This window comes from Enoplosus armatus, chromosome 7 (genome assembly GCF_043641665.1).
Source record: "Enoplosus armatus isolate fEnoArm2 chromosome 7, fEnoArm2.hap1, whole genome shotgun sequence".
NCBI lineage: Eukaryota > Metazoa > Chordata > Actinopteri > Centrarchiformes > Enoplosidae > Enoplosus > Enoplosus armatus.
Genome location: NC_092186.1, coordinates 23,675,762 through 23,698,694, shown reverse-complemented (window position 1 = coordinate 23,698,694; position 22,933 = coordinate 23,675,762). Strand labels below are relative to the sequence as shown.

The following is a 22,933-nucleotide window of genomic DNA, read 5'->3' as shown; positions in this document are numbered from 1 at the left end:
CCTCCTCTAACCTTGTAATGGCTACTGCACATTAATCTATTTGTTTATTGTAACATTAAAACCATGTGTTTCCTGTTTTGTCTCCATTCTTGGTGCTGAAGCTGTCATTGCTGTGATGTGTCTGCAACGCACTTTAAATGTGCCTATCACCTCTTTCTCTTGAAATGTTCTGCTAATGAAGCTGGCGGGTTCTGGAAGAGTTGCTTTGAACTTCCACTCACAGTGGCCAATACTAACCCACTTCCTCTGCTTATTTATTACAAATAAATCGCTGCCGCTGCTCCCTATGGATGCCAGAGAATATATCTCATAGGAAGGAGCTCTCAAAAACAGCAAAAGCAAAAGCTTGATATGTTAAAACAACACTCTCAATGCCAACGAGTAGTGAAACTGATCATTTATGTGCAACTGCTGCGTAATATTACTTTATTAATGTATTGGCAACTCGTGTCTCACCATGCAGTTGTCAGGACTATAGTAAGGTCAGTGCCTTGTCCGGCATACCTTTCTCCTAAGGTCAGCCAGGCCAGGTGACAGACAGGCAGACAGACAGACTGACAGCAAGCAGCAGTCGGAAACACAAACACTCCGGGGTGTTATTTTGGGCCCATGAATCACTGCCACTGGGCGTCCAATTGGATTCCAGATAAAAGCTTCCAGCACAGTGAGTTTTGACACAGCTGTTGGCCTATCACTGACCTGGCAATATATGTAGTTATACACACACACACACATAAGCACACACACTATAGCCATCACACATCAGGCTGTGATCTCTTCTGATCAGGGATGGTTGAGGATTTTATTGTCACTGTCTCTGTTTGTGTGCGCGCACATGCATGTGAATGTAATGTCCCGTATGCATGACTGCAGGCGCTGCAGGCTCAGCCTAATCTTCCTGATGCCCACTGGAGTGTGAAGCTCCTCTGTCCGCGCGTGTGTTTCCATTCGCCCATCTCTTTACATCTCTCCTGCCTCGGGGCTCCAAGAAATAAATGCCTTCTCTTGGCGTCACAGTACATCTGCCATTGGATTTTCACCGAGCTTCGTCTCAATGTCTGTTTGATGATCTGTCAACAGACAATATCCGCTCGAGTCCGCGGTATCTGAAGGAACATCGACGGTCTAAAATCCAAAGCAAATTCATGTATTTGTCTTTTTGTCAGCAGGATACCTTAAAAACACATTCACACACAGATTTCAATGACATTTGGTGTTAAGATAAGCAATGTGGGCCCAGTTTCTGGTGCCATTTATAAAGCACTTTCTCTTCATACAACTTCAGAACTGCGCAGCATTGACTGGAAATTTGGATTCCTTGCTTTAGCTTTGCCAGAAGAGATGAGATCCATGTCTACCATTACATTTCATTACAATCCATTTAATAGTTGTTGAGATATTTCGGTCTGGACCAAAGTGGTTGACTGACCAACCAACATGGCATGGATAGAAACTAAATATATGTTCTATTATGTCCATGTATATAGTAGTGCTGATGTCCATACATATGTTTAAAAGCCATTAATTGCGCAAATACTTTCAAATGCTGAAATGACTGGCAATTGAATATATGGTTAATTCTTGTATTATTGCAGTCGTGTCTGAATCGACACAGACTTCCTCATCACGGTTACTGAATGTCTTTGTATTGTAATATCTGTCCGTGTCTAACAGTGACGTGTATGTGCATTGCCTCTGATGTCCACAGGCCCAGAGACCATGTTGAAGCCTCCTCTGAGTCTCTTCAGCCATCCCCAGCAGCCTTTCCCACACATGGACTCTCTGCACCAGCTGGGACCCCCACCAATGGCGCCTACGCAGCCTCTTGGCCCACCGCCCATTTCCCCTGCTCAGGCAATTGGACCCCCAACTATGGCTATCACCCAGACTCTAGGGCCCCCTCCTATGACTGCTGCTCACACATTAAGGCCTCCCCCCATTACCCCACCACACAGCTTAGGCCCCCCTCCAATGGCCCCAGCTCAGCCAATGGGGCCTCCACCAATGGCACACACCCTGGGGCCGCCACCTGTAGATCACACACAAGCAATAGTGCCTCCAACCATGGACCTCACACAACCGTTGGGGCCTCCACCTCTGAACCCTGCACAAGCACTGGTGCCCCCACCTGTAGTGGCACCCGGAGCTAGCCGATTCCCCCTCCCTCCCAGCCCACTGTCCTCCCCTCTTGCTCCGGGCCCAGACTCTTCACAGCTGCCCCCAAGGCCCCCCGGCCCGGCCCTCATCCCAGCCCCGCTGTCCTGCCTCATCCATGGTCCTCTCCTGGGTCAGGCAGCCCCAGCCAGCGAGCAGCCCCAGGATGAGGGCTCTCAGCTGGGGATGGAGGAGCAGGAGGACTCTCTGGGGCTGGGGGAACTGTGTAAACCGCTGTACTGTAAACTCTGCAACGTTACCCTCAACTCCGCTCAGCAGGCACAGGCTCACTACCAGGTCAGGTGAAATATACATCCCCACATGTACAAAACTTGTAAAATATTAAGAAACATTCATAAAGACAACTTTTTATCTCCCTATCTGTCTGTCTAGGGGAAGAACCACAGTAAAAAGTTGAGAAATTTCTACGCTGGCAGTCAACAGCCTCCAGCCATCAGGATCCCAGAAGTTCTCGAGGGGGCTGGCCAGACAGCCCTCAGCTCAGGATCCAACGACAGTGACACAGGCAGGCAGGTCAGATCCAAACTTAGCAAGTCAGCACCAACCTACCTAAATGTTACAGTTTTAGTTGAGGAGGGGGGTGTACTGCTACTGAAATGGCCAATCCGCTGATAGAGGTCGTTCCCCTCTGAGGAGGTGGTAGGGAACTGCAGAGTCACCCTGTTTTATTTGAACAGTGGAAACTTACATAATCCGCTCACCAACGAACAATTTACTGTCTCTACACATTCTAGCTGCACTTTAAAAAGGAAAATACCCACTCCCTCTGACTTCTCTACTCAGTACTTAATAATAAGGTTAATATAAGGTCCCAGTAAAAGCTGGTAATACCACAACTGAACATGGTTTATGAAAGATCAGAGAATGTTCTTTTATGTTTCTCCGTAACTGCTAGATGTATTATTATTATGGTTATAGTATTTGCTAACAAGTTCGCCATATCAACTTAAAAAGTGATATGTCAATGTCGTGTTCACAACTTGTTTACGCTGCCCCCAGGTGGCAAAAAAAATAACTACTATTATGCTTGTGTTCCTGTCACTGTTGTTCACCTTGGATAAAAGCATCAAGCAAATAAGAAATCTGCCAAAATGACAAAATGTAGACCACAGGAAGTTTTGTATTATATATATATATATACCTGCAACTGTCCTTTTTGCACATGACTGAAACGACCGAATTAGTCTTAAAAGTAACTTGTGTCTTATGTTTGCACAATCTTTTAAATTTGTCAAACTAATAATAACATTAATAATATAATACTTTGGACTTTAGCATGATTCATGATTTAATAACTTTCATCGGTGTCTATTTTCCAGTTGAGAATCTTAAGAGGTTGTGCAAGAACTGATTTTCTTCCTCCCTAAACATTTCTGTCTTCTCTTTTGTTCACTCATCTAACTCCTCTCACCGCAAACACTGCGTTGCTTTGTCCTGTGCCGGCAGGCGTTGTATAAGGGGGCGACCCGGGTCATCTTGGCCACAGAGAATGACTATTGTAAGCTGTGTGACGCCTCCTTCAGTTCACCGGCAGTTGCACAGGCCCACTACCAGGGCAAGAACCACGCCAAGAAACTCCGGCTCGCCGAGGCCCAACAGAACTCCATTAACATGTAGGTTTAAGTATAGAAACGTTTTGCAGTACACAGAGGTCTCGTCCTCATTTAGCTTTGTATGGGCTTAGCGTTTGTTTTGCAGATCTCCTGGAAGCCACAGCTGAAGCTATGATTCAGATGTGGCCTTTTTTTAGCCATACCTAAATGAACCAAAAGCATCCCAGAAAAATATATGTATTTGAATAATAAAGTCATATTTTGGCTATAGCCCTGTTCATAATGTAAACCTGAATTCAATAAGGTATTCAGTATTTGTCTCCAGATTTAAATTAGGAAACTGGGTGGTTCATAACTAAACTTAAACACATAGCTGGTTTTGTTCATTACCGAAGTAGCCGAGCTAAACTGAAGTGATTTTGACTCGTGGTTCTGCCTGTTTCAGGGAAGGCAGCAATGAGGCAGCCCCAAGAAGAAACAGGAAAGATGGCAGTGAGTACAGACTGGTGAAAAATCGCCGCAGCCCACAGCTACCTGCCTCCATGCCAGGTAAACTATTAAAAAAATGCATTTCAATATTTTCAGGAAATGAAACTATGATTTAGAGTTATAAATCATTACCACTGTCTGTGTCCAATAAACCAGCATTCGTTCATTTCAACCAGTTAGTCAGCAAGTCAAAACGTTATTCAGTCAGACGACCACGAGCTGCGTGTTGCTGAATTGTACGATCCCATATCAGCTATGCTAACAAGCTACTGTTAGCAGCTGAACTGGCCTCTTTTCGCGATCAGAACCACAGAAAGTGTTACATCTGACCACGTACAAAGAGTTCCGCTAGAGAAACTATTCCTTTGTTCCTGGTTGTTTCTTTTTGATTATCTCCCTCTTCCTTTGCACCGGCATTTACAGCAAGTTTTTTGGCCCGTAGCGGCTCAGAATTTATATTCCCGGTATAAAATGTGATGTAACCCGTCATGTCCTCTGCCACATATACTGGGAAGTCATTTTTGTTGTCCACCATGAACTCCGATAGCTGACTGAGCTGTAGTGGACTCCCTAGTGGACGTCCTTCTAACCAACTGACGTCAGAATACGTCAGTGAAGTAAACTGCAGCAGCTGCCTTAAAAAAAAAAAGAAAAAATGCATGGTTAACCTCTAGAAAACATTAAACATTTTATTCCTAAGACTGCACATATGGTACATATATTTTATTTAAACAAACTTTTTCAAGGATATCATGAGAAAAATCTGCTTTTTATTTGACTTGGCTTGTTTAAGCGCACTCTAGCAGTAGTTACATTATCTTCAGCAGCCTTTGAGAGCAGTATCTCTTAGCTGTAGAAAATCTAAGAAATAATGTTGCACGTACTGGACTTTTTCATCCAAAGCGCTTGTCATTTGATTTCATTTTTTACACTTTTTGGAGCGCCCGCGTATCGACCACGTCTGATGTTTTGGAAAAGCTGACACAAAGCTGCACCGTTGTATCACTGAGGGTAACGTGGTTGCACACATTTTTGTTTTACCAGTGTTCCATCTGACTTGAGGGTTAGCAGAAAGCATCTTTCTCTGAAAGCTTCTCTTCGCTTTAGCATGCTTTCTGTGTGTTTATGTGAGTGTCCGCTTTCGCCTTAGTTGTGCGTGTGGAAACAGATACAGAGCAGGTAACGTCAGACTTTCTGCTGACGTCAAACAACTATCTCTTTCTTGCCGTCTTTCGCTACGTCTCCATCGTTCCGCAGACAAAAACAGCAGCACCTGAGCTCCAGATAAAGCAGGATAAATCATACAGTAAAGCCAGTTCCCTTCCTCACTCAATCTCTCTCTCATCCACTTTCTTTCTCTCATACACACACCACAGCGTTCTGCTGATTTAATCAGTTTCTTGATGGACAAACCCCAAAATAGCTGCACTCTCTCCTGCGGTTGCCTTCTCGCTGTCTTTTTATCTCTCTCCCTATCGCCTTCTTGTTTTTCTGCTGTGTTAACACACACACACACACACACGCATTACTCTTTTTCCAGTGATCCACCTAGTTGTAATCCCAGATGACTTTGTGCTTTTCTTCCTGTCCACTCTTGTGTATCTTTATCACACATCAGTGATATATCAGGTTATAATTAAGCGTGTGATGCTGGTCTACAGTATATTTAAAGTCAGTTTTGAAATGTGGCTTTGGGCGTGTCCCCAGCATTGTTTTAAACATCTAATTTGTGCTATAACAATTAGTGGATTTTAATAATTAATCAATCGTGTAAGCCATTTATCAACCAACCAAGACTAAGAGTCTACGGCCATGCTAACCGCTCTGTGAGGCTGTACTTAGGCACAGCGGCATCATGCTAACATGCTCACAATGACATCCTGATGAGCAGGTATGTGTACTATGTCCTTCATCTTAGTTAAGCACAACCTGCTAACATTTCCTGATTAGCACTAAACGCAGCTTACATCTGAGGCTGATGGCTATGTCATTAGTTTTGCATTTATTTGATCATAAAAGACAAAATGAAACTTTCGACCTGATGGTGGCACCAGAGGAAAAGTCAGGGGAACTGAGTTACAGTTCATCCTGAGGGGAACATGAACGTCAGGACCCAATTTCATGTTAATCCATCCAACAGTTTTTCGAGACAATCCACAAACGACAACTTCAGAGGATCACTGAAGTCATTTGCATTCATCCTCTGGGAACCACGGATATCTTTTCCAAATTTCCATGGCAATCAGTCCAACGGTTGTCTAGACATTTTAGGTTTGTGGTGGACCAACATTGCCATCCATAGAGCCATTCTGCTATAATACCAAACCCTCGCTGGTTCCAGTCTCTCAGATGTGAGCAGTTCCTGCTTCTCTCTGGTGTATATGATGATGTAAATTGAATATCTGTATGGTTTGGGACAAAACAAGCTATTTTAAGATCTTGGGCTGTGGGAAATTCTGATTTCCAATTGTCTGACATTGTATAATAAACAATGAATGGATTCAATAAAAAAAAAAAGACAGATAATAAAAACAATGATTAGTTCATCTCAGATGTCATGATAGATAAATCTGATATCAATATGTAGCTACAACTGACTTCTTCTCTCCCGTCCATCGCCTCTCCTCTCTTCCCCCCCCCCCCCCCCAGGGCCGTACTACAACCCCAGACCGAGGCAGCGCATCCCCAGGGACTTGGCCATGTGCGTGACGCCCAGCGGACAGTTCTACTGCTCCATGTGCAACTGCGGGGCCGAGCAGGAGACGGACTTCAGGCAGCATCTGGAGAGCAAGCAGCACAAAGCAAAAGTGTCGGAGTTAAGATACCGCCACGAGATGGAGAACCTCGGCTACAGCTAAGAGACACAAGAGGGGAGGGGGGGAAGAGGAAAGACAGAGACTGAGAGTGAGGCAGAAGAGGTGCAGGAAAGCAAATACTGCCCCATGTTTGAGGGGCATATTTAGTGAAAGGATTAGCCCTAATGGCCTCAAGATCTTGTTGCAATTCATTTGATATATGAATCAAACATTCAAATCCTCATAATTTACATAATGCCACCATATGACGCTATAATTGGATTTGATGGATTTATTTGATGTGGGTATTACTCACACTCATTCAGTCTGTGTACATGTATGAAGAGAACAGGAACCGTATGTTTGAGAAAATGGTGGGGGGGGGTTTTTTGACATACAAGCCTCAAGAAAAGTCTTTTGTTATACTGTTTCTGGTCAACTCTCCCCCAAGGCTTTGAGTGGGTAGCAGTCTGACTCAGGATGCAGGTAAATGCAAATGAATTGCAAGTAAATCTTGAGCTTGTTCAGGTTACATGGAGAGGACCAGTGGTGCACAGAGAGCCAACATGACAGGCAGAGGAGGCACAGGAACACTCGGAAAACACCAGTAGGACATGCAGAGGGAACCGGAGAGAGAAAGTGAAAGGAAGCATAGAGGCAAACACTCGAGGTCAGAACAAGTCTCATCCTTCTGAAAACAATCAACACTAAGGACAAAGTTTTAGTCTGAGACTTGTTCAAATCTTGGGTGTGAACCCAGCCCCGCGGGTATTTTTTTTTACAGGCCCTACAGCGGAGACTTCAGGGCCATTCAGTGACCACACGGGGCACAAAAGAGAGCAAATTCAACATCTTTATAACCTGACACAGGTAATAAAATCCAAAGCACTATTCGCTAATTTAAAAAAGAAAAAAGAAAAGCACAACGAACAACATCATCTGGTAGAAACAGTGTTACATGAATCTGTTAGCATTAGCCGACCTCTTAGCGGTCCTTTGGTGTGTATCAGGCTGAAGGCTACACCCCGGCTAGCCTTGTTCGTGCCTTTAGTGAGAATTAGGCTAAAGAGTAAGCTTTGGCTAGCCATTTTGGAAACATAGTGGAAACCAATCTACAGTATTGATTGGCTTCTTTTTTTTTTAATATTCTGTCATCTCTCTCCTTGTATTACACCCACAGGTCCACAGATATGATGTAAATATTCTCAAATGACATTATAGATGTAAATTTAGTATAACATACATGAATACTATTGATTCTTTGGTTAATGTTAGCCTAGCATATATTGTAAATATTCCTAATCTATTTAATAATTATCAGGAATCTTGTACAAGTGTGCACTGACTGAATGTCTACCCTTCAGCACTGTATGTTTGTGTGTGGATTTTACTGTAGGACCTCCACAGCATTTTGCGCGATGCCCTCGTTCATCGGTAAAGCAACTCTGTCGCCACCCGTCTGTAGTTAAAAGCTGCTAGTCTCATCTTTTTGACTGTGCTGGAGGACCACGTGCCCGGAGAGGCTGTCTCTGAAGCTGAGGCTTCTTTTTGAGGCAGGGTACGAGCCAAACTGGCAGCGTGAGGAGGAAATGTGCAAACACGCATTTATCTCCAAACTTCTAATTAGTCTGCAAATTGCAAATGAACGTGTGCAGCGCTCATGGATGTTTCTGGTTAGAAGACGCATGATTTAATTCTCCCAATCGATCTTGAACCCTAGAGGGGACATAACCAGGTTTTACTGCAGAGTGAGAGGGCTGCAGAGGAGTGACATGGATTTTGTCTGGATTTGCAGACAGACCTCTTCTTTGTCGTATTTTGTTTGTTTGTGCCCACAGATGTAGTTATGCAATTGGAATCAAATTTGATTTTCTGTTTCTGTTTATTTGATTTTCCGTGTCAGTTCAGTGGTGCTCAGCCGAACACAGTGCAGTCACAAGGCATCTGGAGTTATACAGTCAAATACTTCAAATGACTAAAAGTGTGTACTGTGCCTTTAACGTTGGCTATGATCTCCATTGCATTCACAGAAGACAATGACAGAGTCAAAAAAAAGATTGTCTTTTAAATTGTTATCTGCAGATTGTTGTCATTTATGCCTCAAAAAATCATTTTATGTAGCAGTTAGAAGGATTTTCCATCCAGTGATGTCAACACCTATATAGTATACAAGAACGGAGTAGACCTGTGTTTCAAACGAGGAGAAAAACCTTCCTGCTTCACTTTCCATTTGCTTCTCCAACTGCTCCTGCCGAGCAGCAGTGCATGCACGCACACACTCCCACATAATTCAATCAGTCAAAGGCCTCATCGGGCCACGTAATTAGATGTGTCACAAAGTGGAATGAAAGCAGCATCCTGGCTTTCTCTCGGGTTGGTTTGGTTATCTGTGGGGAGAGGCAGCTGCTCACATCTTAGCACACACCTGATCGCACACATGAGGACGCTCAGGAGAAAAGCACTGCGAGGACAAAGTACTGTGGTGTTTAGGGATTTAAACATGCGAGAGAGGGAGAGGCAAACAAGGGGAGCGTAGAAAATAAAATGCGCGGCTGTTTTATTAGCCCACTGTGCTGCATGGTTTAATCAAAAAGGAACAAAGAGGAGCTGATGAAAGCAGAGCTGTAACCAAAGCTGTGGGTGAGACACAGCTAGTCGGGGAGTTCACATTAGACTCAGAGTTGCAGTCTGTTAATAGCACTCCTCCTCCTAGAAATAACACGCTTTCTGTTACATGAAAGCATGGGTAGCATAACCTTTTATTATGCTGACAGACTCCTGGATTCAAAATGAGCGTCACGCTCCAATGCAGCTACTGAACACCTTCAGCAAATGCATGAAATAATAAACGGCAAAGGAATGGAGGAAGTGAGGAGATGAACCACCAGGCTCCTAACAGGCATCGCCTAATTGCCTTTAATAGCAGACAGTAGTCTGGAAACCGGTTTCTGTTCAGTCATGTATTTGGACTCTCTAAAGAAATGGTTCCTAAACTTTCTGGCTCAGGACCAGCGTCCAAAGATGAAAAAAAGATTAAAATAATGATTTGTCCATTTGTTCCAGTTGTCACAACTGGGCAAGGCAAAAAAATGAACCCACATGCACAACTCCAACAAAGTACAAATTAAGAGTATTTATTTCCGTTCGAGACGCATATGGTAGTGTGTGTGTGTGTGTGTGTGTGTGTGTGTGTCAAACTCTGACACAGACAGCAGAGGAGAGTAGCAGCGCGCCCGTAAATGACACCAAAACTGTTTTGGTACAAACACTTACCCGCCAGTGTGGCGGATGGCCCTCTGAGATTTACTCGCCAAACGGAAAATCTACCCGCATTTGGCGCTTGGCGGGCGTTCATTTCGGACCCTGCTTGGGAATGTGGCATTATCTACTTGAGACCCCTCCTCACAGGTCATGGCCTTAGCGTGGCAAACCAAAGATTGATTTTTTTCCTTGTCAGATGTTGTTTCTTTGATCATGACCTTAAACCCCCAGAGGCCCTGAAAGTCCCACTTCACTGCGCGCCATTTGGTTTTTGCACTATTGAAAACATGTGAGAGCGTTTGCACAGCTAAAGTTTTGCATCGCTAGCTAATCTCGCGGCCCTGTCGTATATTCCTATGTAAAGCTTTGTTTAATCAAGTTAACCAACTGAGACATTGTGTTTTGATTCCTTTAAGACGATTTATTTGGCGGACGACAGGGAAAAAGCTGACAGGAAACAAGGAGAGGGAGCTGGGTATGACGTGCCGCAAAGGTCCCAGGTACTATCCTAAACCATGGTGCGGTTATGTGACATGCACTCTAACCATGTGGCTGCCAGGGGCGCTCCAGGTGGCATCATTCCAGCATATCAGTGGTTGGTTTCTGGTTTGATCTCTAGGCAAACAATGACGCTACCACATATAGTCTGCTAATTATGCTGTACCTAATGGGAACTTGGAGGTGCCAGGATACATACACAGTTTACTGTATAATCTTGTGAATCTTTATTGAGCGGAAAGTCCAGAACAACATAATAGAAAACTATAAAACTATAAAAAACAACAACAACAACAACAAACACTGTGTGGCAGAGACTATGCTTTTCTTTCTCATCCCTTAAAACATCTTGCGACCCCTCACAATTATCTTGGGACCCCCGCTGCTCTAAACCATAAAGGCATTCATGTGACGATATAATTATCACAGCAATGGTTCCAGATTAGTTTCGTTTTTGGAAGCACATAAAATATCGGAGGCCACAAGAGGATTTACACAAGATTACATTACACATTTTTATTCATGATAATTAACATTTCACTCAAAACCTCTTCGTTCCTTTAAAAGAGTGGTCATGCAACGGCATTTCCCCTTGATTCGAGGCAATTTCGAAAACCAGCAGGACCTAATTGAAAAGAAATGACGTCGCCTGAAATAACACAGTAAATGCAATTTGTAGCTAATGGGCTAAAACATGCCAAATCGCTGGTAAACTGCTCCGTTTATGCAGTACTATTTTTGGAAGGGTGTTTGAAGCAGTCGAAAGCCAACACAATCATCAAGAAGCCACTGTGGTAAATCTACATACGGCCATTACCTGTTAACAGTTTTAATATTCTGGCAATCGGCACTTTAATGTGCTGTGTGTTCACCGAAATTGATTCGATTGCATTGATGCTTATAAAGAAGACTGTTTAGTTGCTGTTTGCTCTGGTGACATGTTTAAATAGTTTGAATACCTGGAATACTGTTTCCGTTTGTTTTGTTCTGTGTTAACTTGTTAGAGACTATAACAGCCGGTAACTATAATATACTGATAATTATTGGTTTCTGCTATTAACCGATGCTGTTCTAATCTGAATGCTGATGTGTTTCAGCACCATAACTCACAGGTTGAATTTAGATGCTTCGTTGTAAATGACGGAGAAGTGTTACATATTGCAGCGTATAAATTGTATCTGGTTTATTTTGTGCATGAGTAAAGTCATACTTAATAACTATTGAGATGTTCTACTATTGAGAGAAGATATGACAGTGAGGATGTTTTTTTCTGAGGTTTATATGACTGGTTGGCTGTATGCTGTGCTGCATCTACAAAAGGGCATTGGAAAGAATCACGATTTTGCACTGAATATAAAAAGACACTCGTGTTTATGATGCTAAATGATGCTACAAAATGATGCTACCATTTGTTGTTTAGTGCAAATGAAGACTTTGCTACCATTGTCATTATTTGCATCTCAATGATTTCTATCCTAATGTTTACAGGGTGAGAAGTTGAAGCTGTTCTGGATGTGTATCATATTTGTAACTCCGTGTGTTTATCCATGTGTTGCACTGTTGGAGCGACGGGACCAGGGTAGATGGGCAACACTGTGGGGTTAAGTGGAGAAAAAAAAAACACTATAACCTGTGAATACAGCTTTGAAACGAAATATTATATCAAAAGATGTTCATCCATTTCGTCAATGCAATTAGACACCACTGGGCTGATTTTGACAAAACAAAGAGACGACGGACGTTGGCTTGTTTCATCATTATTACAGTGAGCCTGTATAGAGTTAACGACACAATTTTAATGTAACGTTTGGCACAAACTTGGCATCAAAAAACACAGTTGTTCTGTGAAATGACATTGACAAATAGTCACTAGAAAGTTTTTTTTTTTTAACTTGGGTGCCCAAATCTGTAGAATCCAAATTATTGGGTCGTCGTTTTTTCTGTTTGCCTGAAAGGCGTCTTCAGTCCAACTGTTGTGGGGAATAGTGGCGTTAGGTAACCATGCTCACCAGTAGCACAGGACCATCCACTGTTAGAATGAGGGCATGTAAGAGTCCTTGGTTACAATCACGTCCCCTCAACAATTAGCACTGAGGAAGCTCTTTGGACGAACAGTGAAGTGTCTTCAATCAGAACTCTTGTCCAGTGATTTTCCACCACCTGGATGATTGAGAAGGACCTTCACGTACATTGCAACTGGGGACTAAGTGTTTTTTTTTTGTTTGTTTTATAGCAGGATTTTCAAAGTAGCATTTGTTAGCAGTTTATTCTTTTTTGCAGAGAGTTAGATGAGCAGATAGATTGCCCCCTCTTGTCTGTGCGTTGTGCAAGTGTGGAGCTAGAGCCAGCAGGTGCTTAGCTTAGCTTAGCTTAGCTTAGCATAAAGACTCCAAACAGGGGGATACGGCTGCCCTGGCTCTGTCCAGAGTTCAAAAATCTGCCTACCAGCACCTCTAAAGCTCACTAGTTACCACGTATCTTGTTTGTTTGGGATCTCGTTGGTGTTTTTTGTGGTTTTAGGAAGAGTTTATCTGTCCTTCCATCGCAACCTCACGTGACAACAAGGCTCTGGGAGGTCACTGGTCACCAGGTTTTGTTCGCCAAGAAATTGTAACTGCCCATAAAACCACAAATAGTTGACCTTGGAGGTTAATTCTTGACCTTGGGAGAGCTGTGATAAACTTTCAGCCTTTCAGCTTCAGGAAAAAACGAAGCAAGTGAACCTTGAATTTTAGGACTTTTATCGCAGATATATGCCTCTAAGGTCAAGAATAAACTTCCTCAACGTCCTCATGCTCAAGCACTGGGCCACCTGGACATGGTTCTTAAAGTTCTTAGAGAGGAGGCCACATAAAGTGAATCGTGATTTCTGAATTTTTATCACAGACATTTATGTTTGTGCACTGATTAAACAAATATGATGTGTTAATTAGTAAGATTTAAAGATGCTATTTGGCAGATTTTTAAAACACTTTTTTTTTTACTTTAGAGAGAACTAGGCCAGCTGCTTCCAGTTTTTATGCTAAGCTAAGCTAATTGCCTCCTGGCTGGTACTTCATCTAACTCTCGGCCACAAACGTGTACAATAGGTTGTGCTTGCCTCACATAAAAGCCCATGTATCCTGGTCTACAGCCTTGAGTCAGACTTGTACATTGACAGAATTCAGGACCCCTCATCGCCATCTACTGTCAGGGGCCCCAAACCTCCTAGCAGTACCCCTGCAGGACAGTATATACTCCTGTACTCTCTGTGAAAACCTCAGCACACTTTCAGTGCCTCTGAACAATGTTGCCAATATACCACTGACTGGCTGAGTGGATGCCTGGATGACTGATGTACTGAATTCTGTGGCTGTGTGTGTGTGGGTGTGTGTGTGTGGGGGGGGTGTGTGTGTGTGTGTTTTCTGACAGATGAATAAACGTGCAGATGACATAATAACCGCACTGTGTTGATGATTATTACAGTGAATGTGTGTCTCGTGTGCTCTCTTCCGCGGCTCAGCTCGCATCCGCTCCGGGGGAAATAACCGTTCTGTTAGCTGCTGCTGTTATTGGCTCACAGGGAGAAGACGCCCTACATAGCCTAGTTTCCACTGCACTGATAGCCAGGCTTTACTCCTTATTCTTGATATTACTTCTGCCAAGAAAAGCTGTTCTCCTTCTGCCCCTGGTAGTTTGTTTGTTTGCCTGTCAGCAGGATATCTCACAAGCCTTGTGAACAGATTGCCTGAAATGTGGTGTACTGGCCTCAGGTTTCAGTTAGTTTTTTAGTGAGGATACATAAAAAGAACCTTGGATTTAGATGGTTCCTTTTTTTTTTTTTAAATTTGCGATGAAATCAGTGCTTGATTTGGGCTAATACTGGAACATTAGACGTCTGTCCAATTTCCTTATTACTCAGTACTGACACTTCTGAATATATGTAGGTACGATAATGACGTAAAATAGGCCCGTTTCCTACTCCTCTGCTCATAAATACTTATACTTATTATCAGGGATACATTACATACATTTACATATACATTATTAACTCTAGAATTCGTGCCCTCGAATCCTGCTGGTGCATTGCTGTTAGTTTTAAGCACTGAATCAAACTGGCTAAATAAACAGACTCCATTACAACGTTCTATACTAAATGTTTAGCCATGCAGCACCAGCTCACAATTTTGCATCTGTCATAGTGCTCCAGAAAGACTCGACAAGCATTAGCTTCAAAGAGACAGCTCAAATAGACGATTGACAGTTGTCTCCTTCACTCAGACATCAGTATGAAACCTTCTTACAGAGACGAGGTGGAGACAAACACACCACCACTCTGGGCTTGCACCGGTCTTTGCCTCTGATTTGTTGACTAGAAAAATGTGGCAGTTGTTCTGGAAACAATTGTTTCTTAAATTGTCCAACCACAAAAAAAAAGAAATATAGGCCAGAAATAGGCCATGCAACCATACTTCATTTTACAGTACAGTACATCTATAGGAAATCAAATAGTGCATGTAATTGTTCACGAGGAGTTTGGAAAGATATCGAATGACATGATCAGGAGATTGACTTGCGGTGTCGCTGATAACATCAACGACAGCCAGCATTCACAATACCAGGACCCTGAAACTGAAGCAGCGAAAAGGAACTCAGCCGTAATTGTTCAGGAGGTTACATCAAAACATAATCACTGCCGCTTTGCTGCTCTCTGTAGGTTCATGCGTGTTGGACCGTCAGTGATTTCCATGCAGGTGTCTTTTTTTGCCTTTGACGTGAAAAATGATGGATTTTCATGCGGCCTCAAGTACGCCGTGTTTGAAAATGTCAAACCGCAGTCATCAGCACAGCTGCAGCTTTCTGCCCCATGTAGTTTAGTTTGGATTTTTAAAAAAAAGCCCTTTACAAGTGACAGGAGTGGTGTCTTTAGGTGCACTACCAAGCCAGAGGATGGTCCTGTGTTGACACTGGTTTGCACCCTGGTACATTTGAGCCACATAGTTAATATTTTTGACAATCCCTGCAATCCCTTGAGCACTGTGGCCAGTCTTTGGTGCAACATGAAATGCTTTTGGCAAATCTTTGGACAAATTAAGCTGGAGTACAGACACAATGAGAATCTAAACCTGCAATAACTGATTTTCTTTGGTCGTATCGTCACCTTTTAAGCTGACATGGTGAACTTGTTTGGAAACGGTTGCTTATTTATACATCCAGCTGTGTCTCTGGCCATCTGATGAATGTAAGTCCAATATTCACTCTCTTTCAGCTCTGTTTTTGGTCTCTACCAACTCCTGTGAGAAATATCTGACTGTCCAGCCCCATGTTTGTCCCTCTCATATACATCCGGGTCACAGGATAAATGTTTTTGGGTTTTTTTTAGTTTTAGGAACAAAACTGGGAAAACCAAGACAGCAAAGTGAACAAATCAACAAGAACACTGAAACAACTCACACAGGGACTAACAGGAAATCTTGACGTGGAATCACGGCTGGTTGTCATGACACTGAGGACCAGACGAACTGGCACAAGACAAAGGGAGACGCAGACTATTTAAACATGAGGTGAGTGAACACAGGTGGAAACAGTCAGGGCGGGGCTGACAATCACAAAGGCGGGAAACATGAGGGCAGGAAGTCAATACATACCTACATACCTTTAGTTCTAAATTATGCTATTTTTCTACTCTGGAATGGGAGCACCGGTGCTGTACAATTTCCCCCCGGGGATCAATAAAGTATTTCTGATTCTGATTCTGATTCTGGTCTGAAATGAGAGGGAACACAGTTACTACAAAATAAAACAGGAAATGACAAGACAACATGACTAAACGAGACAAAAACGGTAACTTAACTTAATGTAAATGACTGATGATTGATGAATGATTTTCACAGAGAGCAGCTGCCTGCTGCCGCCGAAAACGACACAGATGAAAGCAGTGAGAGTGAACCGAAACAGTGCGGTTGTGGTCGGACAGCTAAACAATGAGCTGAAACTCAGTATAAAACTTTGTGAGTGGAGCTGCAGAGTCAGTCCCTGTAGGTTCATCACTACGGCAGACACCTGTTGTGATTTCATAGTTTGTTTTTTTAAAAAGGAGCTCTGTGTTATGTATTTATCATACATCATTTCTTCTATTTCAATTTCAACATACATCATTTCTACAATTTCAGCTTTCAAATCTTTCGTTTTGTGGTTTTGTGCTATAATTGCTGTGCTTTATGCCTTGATGTTATCATTCCTTTTTTGTGCCTTGCCTTTTCATTTGTGTTTTATATCTCACATGCCCCCAGTCCCCCAGTTCCAGTCCTCCAGGCCCTGCTAGAGGACTGTGGGTCAGTAAGGCAAACAGTTGTTTAGACATTTATGAGGAAGTGATGACCCCTGTGTGGAAACTGGATTTTTCCTGGAAGAGACACAGGAACACACACACACACACACACACACACACGCACACGCACACACACACACACACACGCACTCAAAGAGAGAGGGCCAGTGTTTTTTGGCTTGATATGAAAGACATCTGTTCTGTCCGATCATGTCTCAGACAGACTGGGGACATGTCTTTGTGGTCTTTGTTCCACTGTTATGACAGACCAGTGGAGGAAGGGAGGGAAGCGTTTCAAAAACAGGAAGTCAATCAGTGGGTAGATGCGAAACACCCAATAACTACCTGCAGGGCGACACGGATGACATTTGCTGATAAAAATGGGAACAGTTAAACCAACCTTAAGAGTTTAATGAACATATTATACATTTTCAATTTAAAGCACACTTTTGTCTCATAGCTTTATATTACTAATAGCTCATAGCTTTTGTATTTGTATAATTTGTGTTTGTATAACATTTTGCACACCTTACAGCCCTTTGCCCTCTCTATCTATCTATCTACCTCTTGTAGAGAAATTCATGAGATGCTGCAAGACAAAATCCTTTTTTGAAAACACAACTACACTGCAGCAAGTCGAAAGGGTTTAAAAAGCGTCGCTCAATCAATTAGTCGAAGAGTGGACTGCAACAATTTTGATACCCAATTTATCGTTTAAGTCGTTTTACTGGTTTCAGCCTCTCAAATTCATCGAAGAGATAATTGGTAGATCGATCGAAAATGAAAACAATCGTCATTGCAGCCCCACTAGGAACCCTAATCATAACTGAGGAGGAAGTGTGGCTTTGGTATTAACACTCTTCTTTCACAGATTATTCATCTTTGCATCCAGAGCTGCAGATATGCATGTCATGATTATTAAATGCCGAATAAGTATGCAGCATGTTTTCATGCAAAACGCATTTCTCGATAGAACCAAAAGGGATCGTTGGTGTTATTTAGCGCCCTCTACTGGCCATTATACTACACGACACATGTTGTGATTTTCAGTAGAAGTCTGTGATATTGAGGTGTTAAATATTTCGTGTTTAGAATTGAGACTTCTGACAGTGAAACTAATGTGGCATTTGTATGTATTTGGCTTTTTTTGTTGTTGTATAAATTGTGACTAAATTACTTTGTTGGTCCGTCTGCAGCAAAATACCGTATAGCCTTCAATGTTTATAGTGTACAGATTCTAACTGTGTTGACATGACAGCTGCTTGCCCCCCCCCCCCCCCCTCATCTTTTTTTTTTTTTACATGTTTGCACTCACTTATTTGAACACAGTATAACACATGCCAAACTCCATTCACGGGCTGGGGGTAAAAGTAGCTGAAGCACTATGTCGGGTGGTATTGGTAGAGAGAGCAGGAACTGTCCGCAAAGTGATCGCCCGCATGCATAGTTGGCAGTCTGGCGAGGCAGGCCCAGCAGAACTGCTGTCTACACTGAGAGCACGTCATCACGTTACACCCTCGGTCCTTCTACAACACAGAACACATCAGCATATGTATTAGCAAAGACAGCAGTAGTCTACAAGAGTCAGAAAAACAACAGCCGTGCAAGGTTCTGTATCAAAATGTGTCTGCAAACACATGACTGTCTGTGCTCATGAGTTCATGTGTATGTGTGCAAATAAGTGCTAACAGGTGAATAAATAAACACCTGTATTTTGGAGAAGCAGTGGGGACAGTTCTTGCTATTGAAGGCCATCCAGTTCTCACTCAGACACTCCTCCACATTGAACTGCAATACCTTGCGGCCGTATCTGCTCTCCAGGAGGTGCCTCCTCTCCTTACTGCCGCTGGTGTAGTCGTCCCACAGAGCTTTTATCCCCTCTGAGACACACACACACACACACACACACACACACAGAGCAGTGCGTCAGACACATACACACACACACACACTGAGGTGCGTCTGCATCCAAGCTGAACGCTCAGTCCAGGAATAGGACTATAATTAAACGTTTAACCAAAAAATCAGTTTGCTGCCATTAGCCTGTTGTCTACAGCAGTGGTTCCCAACCTTTTTCTTAAGGGACCCCTATTCTACCATTGTGTATACACTGATGCCCCCCCACCCACATGCAATTACAAAAAAGGGGGGAGAGTCATTGTATAAAAATAATAACACAACAGAACAATTAACGATACAATTAACCAAAATAATGAACGAAATACCTGCAGGAAGTTTGTGTAAAACTAAAAAAACGGTATAAAATTCTGAACAGACCATTTCCTGTGGATCTGCAATGTATCAGACGATGTTTCCTCATATTTTCAGGAACACAATTCTATATCTGTATGATGATTTTCCACCATACATAGGGTTTAACAGTCCAAGCAGCCTGGCTTTATAATAAATAAATAAAGGTAAACACCTGTAACTTCTAAAATAACCCTTAAATTCAGTTGTCTCCGTCACAGAAATGAATTAAATGCAGGTATATTATATTTTTATATGTATAAAAAAATTCTTACACCCTTAAACTCAAGAGTAGCACAATTGCCCAAGTAAGCATGTCTCACTGTCACGGTCATTTCCTGATTAGCAGAACATGTTTAGAGTTTTCCAATTTAAAAAAAAAAAGATATTTTGATTGGAGATAAAAAAAAAAAAAATGATGCTTGTGTACCCTGTGACTGTGGCAGGCCAACATGGCCTTGCCGTGCATCTTTTTCCGTCAGCTTGTTTGCGTCCTTCTCCCCCTGGCAGTCACCTGCTCCATGGTAGGTCCTCCTGCAGGTGACACAGAAGGCAAAGCTGCACACAGAGCACATCGCTGCAGTGCTGGACTTCTCCTGAATGACGGCCGAAGCGCAGGAACGCCGCGGACAGTACGTCACGTCTGAGGCGGGGACACGAGAGCAGCGGTGGGGGGGGGGGGGGGGGGGGATCAAATGCATGACATGAAACAAAAGCACATTTGAACACACTCCTAAGCAGTGCAGCAACAGTTGCAAGAACATAAGGGAAACACACCGGGCATGCAGTCCAGAGTGTTCTGTAGCAGGAGGCGATCATACCGGCTGAACAGCTCCTCCCCTACCAGACTCTTCACCTGCCAAACGGGGGGGGGGGCAAAAGTATGTCAGTTAGAATGTTTTACCACCACAGATCACTGACCACATTTTTATATCATGGGCCACATCTGCAGTGGTGGAAAGTACAATTTTGAGGTACTTGTTCTTTACTTCTTTACTCTTTATAGTTTTATTAATTTCAGAGGAGAATATATATATATATTTCTTTTTTTACTCCACTACATTTACTTGAACAGCTATAGTTAACTGCTTTTTTTTCACAGATTTTAAAAGATATATACAAAACATATCATCTTGCAAAATATGAAGCATTGCTATAGATGAAAATGCCAATGATAATAATATAAACTCAATGTCGCATACTTTTTGATTCTTTGAGAACATTTAAAAAATACTTCTGTACTTAATAAAATCGTGAATGCAGGCCTTTTACTAGAAATGTATCTTAAAATTGTAGTATTGCTACTTTTGCTTAAGTCAAGTAAGTACTTCTTTCAGCACAGCTGTAAACAAACACATTTAGGCATCCTTTCCCAGCATCCCAAAGCCTCAAACCACCGAGAAAGAAACTTCAGAAAGAAGCTGTGGTTGGCAGAGAGGACGGGCAGACAGGTCAGGGCTGTACCTGTGCAGGTGTAGGGGTCGCCGTGCAGTCTGCCTGAGGACAGGTGACACCCCGGACGTTCCCCTCTGTTATCTGGAGCTTACAGAACTCTCCCAGACAGGTCCGGCAGAAGATGTGGCCGCACTCAGGCAGCTGCACACACGCCGAACCGAGCCAACCCATGAAACACACGCCACAGTCAAACACCGTGGCGGCAAACGCTTTCTGTTTCTGGGCCGCATCATAGATCAAGAGCTGGGACAGGAGAGCTTGTGACGGAGTCAGGGAGAGACCAGACAGGGTTTGGTCTCCGGGGTGGACTGGCAGAGGAGCAGCTCCTTGTCCACTTTGATCTAATGGGACTTTGCTGCGGTGGGAGGTTGAATTATTTTGGTCTGATGCCGCAGATCCCGGAGAGTCTGTGCTGGTCCAGTCTGAGGTTGAAGCATCTGAGACATTACAACTTGGGTTATCTGTGGGTCCTGACTTCGGAGTGTATTGATTATTCTTTGGTTGAGAGAGTGCAGCATTTAATGAGTCCTGGCTACAGGACTGGGTGCTGTGTTCATCAGAGGGGAGCTCCAGCAGATTGTGGATATCCAGGAACGTCAGGGCATCTTCTTTAAGAAACTGTACCCAGGAGAAGAGCACCACGGCGCCTCCGGTGGCCTGGTAGAGATCAGTGAGCTGAGCCCCCAGTGCAGAGAGCTGCGGGAGGAGAGGGCAAATAGATGTGATGTAACCCTTAATGACCCTCTGAAATCTGCATTCAACTCTCTCTGTCTGGTTGTAAATTGTGACCAATAATGATGGGAGTTGCTGTTGACCCACATTGCCTCCACTGATTACCTGTGTGTGTGTCAGCCAGCTGCAGGTGAGGGTGAAGGAGGGAGGGGAGGAGGTGGGGTAGTCCTCGGGGAGTTCAAAGGTCAGAAGCAGAGGTGGGAGGAATGATATCTCATACTGCCTCAGCGTTTCGCCTTAGGAAAGAAAAAACAACATGAGCAAAGCAAATAAACAAGACTGAAAGAGACACTCCTGGACCCTGAACACCACACACACACACACACACACATACACACACACACACACACACACCACTTTATTTCAGTCTGGCCTGTTACTGTTTCACTTGTTTGGACATTTGTGACATATTAAATATGGAAGATACTTGATTTCAAACATAAAATGCGTCAGTCATATTGTAATAATTGTTCCAAAAGGACTTTGCTTATAGGCCTATCAATGTGTTTCATTTAGTTATCGACATATTATATTTTGTACAGCTCCAGTTCCTCCTGTTATAATCCACCCCTCCGCCGACTAGAGAAACATTGTGTTCCTCCAGTCGGCTTTATTTACCTTCTTCCAGAACCACAGTGAAGTCTGCAGGCGGCTCGACGGACACTCGGATTTCTCCGGCAGACTTCGACTCATCCCGGACGACCTCCTCCGGACCGAAGATACTGACGAGGGCGAGCAGTTCGTCTTCCTGCTCCTCCATGTCCGCGTTCATACCTCCGGCCCCACAACACTGTGACAAACACTGCTCTGTTCTCGAAGCAGATTCTTCGGGGAACAAAACAACAACAACAACAACAACAAAAAGTCGGATTTGTTTGTCTCCTGCTGGAGTTTAAATTTCGTTTCGGTCGTCGGGATTTGCTTGTTAAATCCTCGCTGTTCAGTGAGAGTCCGACAGGCAGCCTGGTCCCGGTCTCGGCTTGACCGTGCCTCTGTCTGACTCATCACCTGTGCATGATGCAAACATCAGCAACCTCACCCGACCCTGCTGCTGCTGCTGCTGCCGGTTATTATTATTATGATTATTATGCAAACACGGGGCAACATCAGCCATTCGCCATGTGACATTCAGGGTAATCACGTTAAACACACACTTTCTCTGCACAAATAACCAATATATTATGACGCTGTTGTGAAGATACAATGACGTAACGTCACAAATGATGAAAGACATGAGTGCTTTAAAATAATCAGTGGTGGTGTAACTTAGTACACTTACTTAAGTACTGTACTGTTTCCATTGTATACTTTATACATCACTACATTTCAGAGAGAATTCCAGAGAGATTCCATTATATTTATTTGAGTTGTAGTTTTCTTTTCTGATTTAGATTTTACACACACACAAAAAAACT

The 22,933-nt window shown here is 43.2% G+C and overlaps 2 protein-coding genes across 2 annotated transcripts; one reads left to right on the top strand and one right to left on the bottom strand.

Moving 5' to 3' along the window:
* The first annotated feature begins 1,971 nt into the window (after nucleotides 1-1,971).
* zmat3 (zinc finger, matrin-type 3) lies at nucleotides 1,972-7,075 on the top strand. Its single transcript, XM_070909518.1, has 5 exons — nucleotides 1,972-2,451; nucleotides 2,548-2,688; nucleotides 3,622-3,788; nucleotides 4,174-4,277; nucleotides 6,867-7,075. The coding sequence occupies exons 1-5, from the start codon at nucleotides 1,972-1,974 to the stop codon at nucleotides 7,073-7,075; spliced, it is 1,101 nt and encodes a 366-aa protein (XP_070765619.1).
* Nucleotides 7,076-18,444: 11,369 nt separating this feature from the next.
* On the bottom strand, nucleotides 18,445-22,290 carry LOC139288144 (E3 ubiquitin-protein ligase RNF14-like). The gene is made up of 8 exons (XM_070909407.1): nucleotides 22,137-22,290; nucleotides 21,624-21,754; nucleotides 21,335-21,482; nucleotides 20,796-21,169; nucleotides 20,109-20,187; nucleotides 19,762-19,974; nucleotides 18,789-18,961; nucleotides 18,445-18,607 (listed from the first exon to the last, which is right to left on the bottom strand). The coding sequence occupies exons 1-8, from the start codon at nucleotides 22,288-22,290 to the stop codon at nucleotides 18,464-18,466; spliced, it is 1,416 nt and encodes a 471-aa protein (XP_070765508.1). The 3' UTR covers nucleotides 18,445-18,463.
* Between the last annotated feature and the right edge of the window lie 643 nt (nucleotides 22,291-22,933).